The sequence below is a fragment of the Gossypium raimondii genome, chromosome 3, assembly GCF_025698545.1.
Source record: "Gossypium raimondii isolate GPD5lz chromosome 3, ASM2569854v1, whole genome shotgun sequence".
Taxonomy (NCBI): domain Eukaryota; kingdom Viridiplantae; phylum Streptophyta; class Magnoliopsida; order Malvales; family Malvaceae; genus Gossypium; species Gossypium raimondii.
In genome coordinates, this window is record NC_068567.1 from 50,714,718 (window position 1) to 50,723,748 (window position 9,031).

Genomic DNA, 9,031 nt, shown 5'->3' on the forward strand with positions numbered 1-9,031 from the left:
AGAATGATCTACTATATAAACTAAACAAATAAACGATTCTGATCAATCCTCAGGCACCCCTTCTTCACCAAAGATCATTGCCAGTGCCAGAGATTCTGATTTTTCCCTTATTCTTTCTCCTTCAACACTCTTTGTCAAATATGGTCTCCTTTCCTCTATGTATTGATCCGGACTGAAAAACAAATGTGGGTAGGAAGCAGTAAGAAAAAAGATGGGACCAACCCAATCGGTGAAGATTTCTTCTTACATTTGCAAAAAAAAAAAAAAAAAAAAATCAATTTTGATAGATATAAAAAGGCTTCTTCAAAGTGTTCTTTGTTTCAAGAAAGAACAAAATCTAATTTCAAGATATTATTACAGTGAGTTTTGAACAAAAAAAATAAAAATAAATAGAAACAAATGATTGCGGTCAGTGTTTGGTCTTGCATTTTTTATCTCGAAGGACCCCAGTTGGGGGGCTGGACAGCATTATGCCACATTGACCGTGCAACCAATACGAATATTTCAAGAAACTTCCGAGATTGGATCGCGCTCGAAACATCCCCTTCACTGTAAAAATGACTCGGTTGTTCTGGATCTGCTTTTGGAGCAGCATGCTTTCTTTCATCGACAACTTAACCTGACTGCTCACCATGTGGATATTTGCAAATATGGACTGACCCCTTGTTGCCGAGAATGGTTCTATGTATTGGGTGGCAATCAGGGTATTCTCGAAGTAAAGATCCAGGTACAAGTAACTGAAATCCACGCTTACTTTCTTGTTTGGATTTGTGAAGTTAGCCAGCACTGTAAGATCAGCATTCAGCAGGTAACCCATGTCCAGGTAAGCTGCATTCCAGGTCACGCTAATCACATCAAAATGTGGGCTACGTGGTCGAAAGACGAGATAGACTATAAGCACGATTATGCCTCCTATTATAATGACTAGCCAAAATATTATACAGAAAACTGCCCCAAACCATGTATGTGGTTTGGTTCGACGGTCTTGTGGAAGACGAGAGTGGGGGCGTAGCTCTTGGGGTTGTCGATCATGGTGCAGTGGTGTCATTGTTACTGGACTAGGATGGTGTTCCGGCTGTGGTCTTACCAATGACGCTTCAGGATGTTGGTCTTGAAGCTGTGGTTGCATCCCAACTTCCTTACGTGGCCGACTTTTCTCTTTCTTTGGCGCTGGAACTTGAGTCTTTGAGGTTGGCGGAACCCACATTTCAAGCGGCTGCCGCTGTTGGCCTTGACGAGGTTGAGATTGAGGTTGAGATTGGTCCTCATGATGTACTGGTGGCACCCATACATGCAATGGCAAGTGAGGTTGGCCTTCATGAGGTGGTTGCGGCGGAGATGGACCAAGCGGCCGCGGATGTTCCTCCTGAGATTGTCTTGGCTGAGGCTGTCGGGCATGACGACCACGTGACGGCATACGGTGGGCATGATCTCGCCGCGGCAACAAAGTAGATGGTAGATACTGACGTTGCTCCTCTGTTAGTTCTTCAGGATCAACAAAATGTGGGTTAGTTTCAGGGTGATGATGAGCCATTGCAGTTGTGTATTATGAAAGATAAGACCAGGAAGTGGAAGTCGGGAGCAAAGGGAAAATACGAGTTGATGATGCGAAAGGGGATGACTTGAAGGGAAATTCATGTAGGAGAAGGATTCATGTAAAGGCAAAGAATCAAACATAAACCAAGTATCGGAGGCAAGTAATCATTCTTGATTCCTTTTTGTATTTTATTTTAACTTTTTTCTAAAACGAACTACTAAGGGTAGGGGCAGCTTAGGCTAAAACTATTCGTTTCTATTTTCACCCTTTTTGGCTTTCTTAAGTAAGGCATTTGTATTGTGGTGCAAAATGGTCCAGCAGGACCACTATTTGCCTAAATGTCAGATTGCCGTTCTTTTTACCAAGCCAAAAATTAGATTTTGGGCAATGGCAACACTTTTTATGTTGGCCATCTTTTTGATTCGTGGTTAGAAGCTCCAGTTAAACTCAACCTGCAATACCTTTTCAACTTCCAACCCGTCCCAAACAAGGGAAACAACACAGAAAAGCTTAAAAACGAGCTAACTTGCGTTTCCTTTATTTATAAGTTTTCAGTCCTTTGCTTCTGTTCTTTTCAAGGCACCTGCAGTTTTTCTTTCTTGATTTTCGATATGGAAAGCAGTATATTAATTCAAAAGTAAAGCCTTCATCTATTCATAAATTCTTAATAATTCTACATCGGACTCATTATTAAGGATGCAGAGTGTACAAATTTAGATGGTAGAAACAGATTTCTAGCAAAAAAAAGGTTTTCCTAAGCTCACTCTTACATTGCTGTTTTTTATGATGTGGGGTCATTATCTGCAGTTGGTGCTAAAACTTGAAAGATTCTCTCAAGTGGCTGAAAACAATTGGTAAATGTTACAAGTTAACAACCTTTACGACATGTTTAGCACATTGAAGATGCAATTTTGATCTATGAATTTGACAAGATCAGAGCTTTCTTTAACTCGTCGACTGTCAAACATCACCTGACTCAAATATCTAAGTTCATTCCTTTTGGAGACCTGGACAAAGATGGTGTCAACTTTAGGTTCAACGGAAGATCCATTTTAAATTTCTCTGTTGAATTATAGTAATTCCATACTTCTACGCATTAGAAAACTATGAAAGAACAGAGAAGAATAATTAAAAAAAAGGAAGGGGGGGCTTCCCATCAGTGCACTGAATGTAAGAGATACCTTATCAGAATTGTCAGCTCATTTGTAGGCTCTCATTTCAATTGAAAACTGACAAATCCTTGATGTATCTGAAAACAGACCAAGGCCCAGTGGATATGCTGTAAAACAGAACTGTAAGCATCATTAATAAAAAAATTCTTCATAACTACAACATGTTACCAAAATAATGCAGGAAAAGAAAACGTGAAAATTTACGTTCTAATAATACCTGGAACTGACAGGATGATAAAAACAATCAGGTTATATTGTCGTGTCTTGTAAAGTTTGACAGTTTAGTTATCTCTTCAACTAGGGGGGAGAACATCTTAAATCCCGGACTCATTTGATCATGATCAACTCTTGATAACTCATTTTACTCAAGGTGCAGTTACAGATATAACATTTGATTTTTCCTGGATTATGACATACTGCTCTATTAGAGTTGTCAACAAGTAAAGAGGGGGAAAGAAGGCAAGATCCTTTGACATTGAAAACATCTTTTATGTCAAACGTGAAATAGGATTATCGTATGCATTCATACGCTAAGGATATAACTACCTAATTTACAAGATATAAGATGTAATATATCATTCTTTTCAGAAAGGATGATGATTGAATAAAATTAAAGAACTTACCATAAAACATGAAGCCTACTCCACTTATCCATATCCTCGAAAGAAAACAGCAAATGGTTAATATGTAGAACCACCAGAGCAAGACATGGATTCCAACTGAAGCCAAGAGGAAAAAAAAGGCCAGGAGGAACATAGATATGTGATATAGTTATTTGACTCATGTAGAGAAAGTATTTATCAACTTCAGAGAGATGTAACATATAATTTTGAGCTAAAAGGTTTTGGAAGCATTCAGCCCAATTTCAAGGCTAGCATAACACATTTTTCAATGGCAATACACGCGCACACAGAAAGATATTGGCTGGTTAAATGAGCCCATAGAAGAGAGTATCAAACAGAAATTTGTACCAAGGCCAAAGCCTACACTCATATTGATGCTACAACATGCTCTTACACTATAAATTACTGATGATCTTTCAAATATTGGGGCCTTCCCCATTGGTAGGCTGCATACCCTATTTCCTAACAGTTATCCTTTTACATGTAAAAAATTGCCTGCTAGTACACAATTCAACAGTGTATATTCAAGAAAGCAAACAGCTCAAACCTGAGATTTATATTTGCTGAGTCTGTGGGAAGGGAAAATAGAGGCAAGAATAGGCAAACAGCAGCCTTGACCAAAAAAATCCATCCATATGGCTATTCAACACCAATACCTACTAATTCCCCTGAAAAGACAATTTTATTGTTAAATGAGGCATTATCGGTTGCTTAAGAGAAAACAAAAGAGCAATTAAAATTGCAAAATAATCAACCTTGTATTTAATACTCTGCCAACCAGATAAATAATAATTCATTATACAGATGCAAAAACCGTGAAATAACAATATACAAGCACTGGATTAGTTGGATGAACATTACATGCAACATAACAAAATGTAGCAACATGGTGGCTAATAACAATAATGCCACAATGTAACTTCCATTGTATGTGTCATACCAATGCAACAGATTTAACTTATACGTCAACTGTAAACACTACCTGCAATGCAATATCAAAAGTCCTCTTGCTACTTGATATTATGTCAATTTTTGAAGTGCCAGTAAGCTAGTTTCTAAGTTTATGGAAGTGTGGCAAACAAAACTATAGTAGAATTGGAATCAGCTTTCAGCAGAATGACATGAACGAAAGCATTGCCCAGTGCTAGTATTGTCCAAAGGATCATTCACACCATGCATTGCTCTTAGAAAAAACAACCAAGTACTGTCAAAGCAATTGAAGAAAAAATCACCCAAAAGATAAACATAGAAGGAAATGATGGAATTTGAAATGCAAATTACTACCCTGTTCATGCATAGTCTATTGAATGGATAGCATTGATCAGTGTTTCAGAAACAGCTCTATCAAGAGTAAAACCCTTCTCCATCATCTGACCCCATACTTGGCAAGCCTCAGAGAGCTTCTTTTCACATATGAGCCCGCCAATTATCAATTTGAAAGTCGTCTCATCTGGAGAGAATCCTTTACTCTGCATTTCTTCATATAGATGTATGGCTTCAGTTACTCTCTTAGACTTGCAAAATCCGTTTTTGAGGGCATTGTATGAAATCACATCAGGGCCAACTCCCTGTATTATCATATCATTAAAAATACTACAAGCCGTTTCAACTTTCCCTCTTTTGCATAGGTGGTCAATAATTGTAGTATAGAAAATACAATCCGGCAACAGACCCATCGCTGACATCCGATCAAGAAGTGTTTTTGCTATACCAGAACTACCTTTGTTAAGAAAATTTTTTATAAGAGTTGTGAGTGTCACCACATCTGGTGCAATCCCCTTCCTACCCATATCCTCAAACAGCCTGTAAGCCTTTCCAATATGACCATCCTTGCAAAATGCTTCGATGACGGTATTATAAGAAACAGCATCAACCAACCCATCCGCCTCCATCTTGTTCACCATCAACAAATATGCTTTATCTGGCTTATTAGTATTACAAAGCCCCTTAATCATCTGGTTATAACTATAGACATCAGGTCTGATTCCACTCCTCTCCATCTTTTTAAACAACTTGTCAGCCTCCTGCAACATAAGCTCATTACAAAAATAATTCAACAACACATTAGATGTAACCAAATCTGGCTCACACCCATTTTTCGTCATAAACAACTTTATGGCCTGTGCCTTATCAATTCTACTAATTCTACAAAACCCACTAATCAACGCATTATAGATCAACGTACTAAACTCAACATTTCCACCCTTAAATGACCTCAACAACAAGCTCATACGCCAAATCAACCTTCCCAACTTCACAAAAGCCAACAACAAGCGCACAACACGCTTTATTATCGGGACTTAAACCTTTCCCTACCATTTCCTTCCAAAGCCCAACAGCACTATTAAACCTTCCGACTTTACACACCCCATCAATCATTATAGTATACGTTACGACATCTGGGTCTCTCCCTTTCTTAACAATGCTATGGAAATCCTCTAAAGCTAAATCTATCATTTTTTCTCTACACAAAAGATTCAAATAAATGTTAAAAGCCCAAATATCAGGAACATAATTCAATTTATCCATGTCGTCTAAAAGAAGCTGGATAAGATTAAAGTTTTTGACAGCATAAAACGGAGATAAAGCGAGAGTAAGTGAAGGGAGTGAGAGAGAAACCCTGAGGGAACATCTGGAAGTAGTAGCGTTCGGCTAAGTCGAAACGAGAACTGCGAAGTACGCCAATAAAGCGGTTATAGTCGACGCCAATAAAGCGGTTATAGTCGACGCCAAAAAAGCGGCAGTCTGATTGCGTCATTTTGTCGAACAGTTTGATGGCTTGGTTGATGAGGCCGGCTTTAACGAGTCTAAGAGATTTGAGCACGGTATTGTAGGCGTGGCGTGCCTAGAGCGTGATACATATCACAGACAAATGCATATCAAATGATTTTTAAGGGATTGGGACCCGACCAGAATAGATGTGGGAGAAGAATTTGGAAAAAAAAAGGAAAGGAGAGAGTGAAGGTTGGGAGGAAATGGTGGTGTTTATGGTTATTTCGGCTACGGCGGAGATTCGTAGGAGGAATGGACGTCCATCACCGGTGGCCCAAACGGTATAAGGTCACTATTAGTAAATTATCAGAACTCATAAGTTAATAACATATTTGCTCCTTAATATTTGCACATTCTATCAATTTAGTACTAATTTTAACAAATTCAACAAAGTTAACAAATTCTATCAATTTGATCCTCAAATACATCTTCATCATAAAATCAAAATAATAAATTAGGAGAGAAAAGATGATGAGATTAGAACCGAGCCTTATTAATAACCTACGGATCATGGGATTGACACAATTTAAATAATTAAAGATGGATAAAAATTAGCGAGTTATCAAAATATTTGGATTAATTTACAATTGAAATACACAATAGAAAAAATTACAAAGTATTAGACATTAACAAAATTCTAAAAACCAAAAAAAAAAAACCTCATTTATAAAACATGAAAATAAACATAAGTATCCAAAAGGAACATAAATCCAACCTTAAAAACACAAACAAAAACTAAAATTTTACAGATTTTAATAATACAACTTTTCCAGAAAGAAACAGTGTTTTCAGCAAAATCTTTGAGTTAAAAATAATAGATAAACTAAAATGAAAAGTCATTCTTGCAAATGTTAAAAGTACAAAACTTCAAGCTTGCAACTTCTCTAAATAAAGACATGGACTTTAAGTAGAATTTTACTTTGCGTTGGTTGTATTGAAAATATTTTCAAAAATAATTTAAAAGATAAATTGATTTTTTTAAAAATAATATTTCTTAATATTTGAATAATTTTGTATATAATATTTTATGTTGTTTGGTATTTTTTTTAAAAAAATCATTTTAGTAAAACAAACATAATATAAATTATATTTATTACAAAATATTATAAAAATATTTCGTTTTGACAACCAGAATTTATTTTATATTAAGATTGTAATAAGGCCCAATTGGCCCAGACCATTACCAAACAAAAATAAACTAAACCTTGGCCCAAACCCAATAAACTAAACCTAAGCCCAATACAGACCCTAGCCCAAAAACGTTAAAATTTCAGGAAACCCTAGGCAGTAGCAGCAAGTAGCCACCGCAGTCTCCAGTCGCCGCAAGTTTCGGCCTCCACGCGTGGCGTTTCTCCGCAAACACCGCTCCTCAAGCACGTACCTGCAACAAACGAAAGAGAGAAGAGCAAAAAAATCGGGCCAACAAACAACCGAATGATTTGTTTGGATTTATTTTCTTTCCCATTTTCGGCTATAAAAGAGCCGATTAAAATCTGTAAAAGGGGGAGGGGTTTTTGGAGTTTAAAAGATACGAAATAGAGGGAAAGAGCAGAGATCGAACTTGTTTTTTTAAAGGTTTTTTTCGTTTTACTTTGCAGTGTCTATTGTTTTTATTTCCATATTTTTTCTTTTATTTTCATTTTGTTTTATTTAAAATAACAAAGAAAAGAAAGAAGAGGGGAAGATCTTACCTCTTTCACCGGAGCCGACGAGTCGTTGCCACCGCCGACGATTGGGCCGTGGCGCGTGGGAAATGGCGGCGCAAGGATGCTAGGAGTCCAAACCTAGCAGAGCAAAACAGGGGGGGAGGGCTTTGTTTTTTTCTCTCTTCGGTTGTAATTAATTTTGAAAGAAAAATTTTGTTTTAAATAACACAAGTGAAACGGCGCCGTTTTGATGGCCAGACCCGTGCGTTCTGGCTTTAAGTGGGAAATTTGCGCTTTCAGTCCCTTCTTTTTGCGACACGTTTCAATCAAGCCCAATTGTTGTTTTTTAAATTTAGCCACGCACTTTATTTTTTGTTTCAAATTGGCCCTTTGTTGCGCAGCGCTTTGGAGGGTGGGATTAATTTCCCTTTAGGTCCCCATGGTCGTTCGCGCGTTCAAGTTGGTCCCTTTTTGTTTATTCTCGAATTTACCCCATTCTTTTGTCTTTAAGTTCAATTTAGTCTATTTTTTGAACTATTCAACTTTTTTTTTGTAATTCTTATATTATACCATCATTATTTATTATTATTATTATTACTATACTTATTATTTTTCATGAACATACGCATTTTATATAATATATATTCTAATTTCAAAAACGTTTTACTTTTGTAAATGTTATTTTAATTTCAAAACGTTTTCCGCTTTTTGTAAATGTATAATTCTATATTTTATTATAAATATTTTTTCCTCTATTTTACAAATGTATATATATATGAATCTACATACGCATTTTAAAATACGCATGCACCTTACATATCTATATATATATTTTATTCTACTTACATAATTTTTATATACATTTATATTTTATATAGATATACATTTTGTAATATATATATTTCTCATATGTTATAATTCAAAACATACATTTATACATTTTCTATAATATACATACACTTTTCATTTTTTAATTATTATAAATATTCTTTTTGTTATTTCATGTATCCCATTATTTTATATACATATTGTACATATAAATATGTATTTGAATATATCGTATGCTAATTTTCGTGATTTACCTATGTATATATACTTATATATTTTATTTTTCTATTTTGTAAATATATACACATCTACATGTTCTTTATTCTATTTTTACAATTTTCATTACATGTATACATGCATATTTTTAGAAATTATTATAAGTTTGTTGTATATATTTCTTCACTTGCCTTTTATATGTACACTTATATTTATGTGTTAAGTATGCCCACTCAT

General features: G+C 35.7%; 2 protein-coding genes and 1 long non-coding RNA gene across 5 annotated transcripts; all 3 read right to left on the minus strand.

Annotated features, from left to right (window-relative positions):
* Positions 1 to 296: 296 nt before the first annotated feature.
* Positions 297 to 6,741, minus strand: LOC105794594 (NDR1/HIN1-like protein 6). 3 transcript variants are annotated; one of them, XM_052628474.1, is made up of 5 exons: positions 5,952 to 6,741; positions 3,880 to 4,000; positions 3,333 to 3,428; positions 2,719 to 2,816; positions 297 to 1,485 (listed from the first exon to the last, which is right to left on the minus strand). In XM_052628474.1, the coding sequence occupies exon 5, from the start codon at positions 1,415 to 1,417 to the stop codon at positions 410 to 412; it is 1,008 nt and encodes a 335-aa protein (XP_052484434.1). In that variant the 5' UTR covers positions 1,418 to 1,485; positions 2,719 to 2,816; positions 3,333 to 3,428; positions 3,880 to 4,000; positions 5,952 to 6,741; the 3' UTR covers positions 297 to 409. The 3 variants fall into 3 exon arrangements, with proteins under 3 accessions (XP_052484434.1, XP_052484435.1, XP_012479298.1); XM_052628475.1 differs by having other exon boundaries at positions 3,333 to 4,000; XM_012623844.2 differs by lacking the exon at positions 5,952 to 6,741 and having other exon boundaries at positions 3,880 to 4,567.
* Positions 4,622 to 6,090, minus strand: LOC128039976 (pentatricopeptide repeat-containing protein At1g13040, mitochondrial-like). The gene is made up of 3 exons (XM_052628927.1): positions 5,952 to 6,090; positions 5,547 to 5,866; positions 4,622 to 5,356 (listed from the first exon to the last, which is right to left on the minus strand). Exons 1-3 carry the CDS (start codon positions 6,088 to 6,090, stop codon positions 4,622 to 4,624), a joined length of 1,194 nt encoding a protein of 397 aa, XP_052484887.1.
* A 438-nt stretch (positions 6,742 to 7,179) lies between the features above and the next one.
* On the minus strand, positions 7,180 to 7,964 carry LOC105796198 (uncharacterized). The gene is made up of 2 exons (XR_001134372.2): positions 7,796 to 7,964; positions 7,180 to 7,485 (listed from the first exon to the last, which is right to left on the minus strand). It is a non-coding gene; the product is annotated as an uncharacterized LOC105796198 (long non-coding RNA).
* Positions 7,965 to 9,031: the final 1,067 nt, after the last annotated feature.

Excerpts from the sequence above, each read along its gene's own strand:
- LOC105794594 (XM_052628474.1), bottom strand. The coding sequence starts at position 1,417 with ATGCCGTCACGTGGTCGTCATGCCCGACAGCCTCAGCCAAGACAATCT.
- LOC128039976 (XM_052628927.1), bottom strand. The coding sequence starts at position 6,090 with ATGACGCAATCAGACTGCCGCTTTTTTGGCGTCGACTATAACCGCTTT. Across the intron at positions 5,867-5,951 it reads CTTCCAGATGTTCCCTCAGG|ACGACATGGATAAATTGAAT; the intron begins GTTTCTCTCTCA and ends AGCTTCTTTTAG. Across the intron at positions 5,357-5,546 it reads CGTATGAGCTTGTTGTTGAG|GAGGCTGACAAGTTGTTTAA; the intron begins GTCATTTAAGGG and ends CTTATGTTGCAG.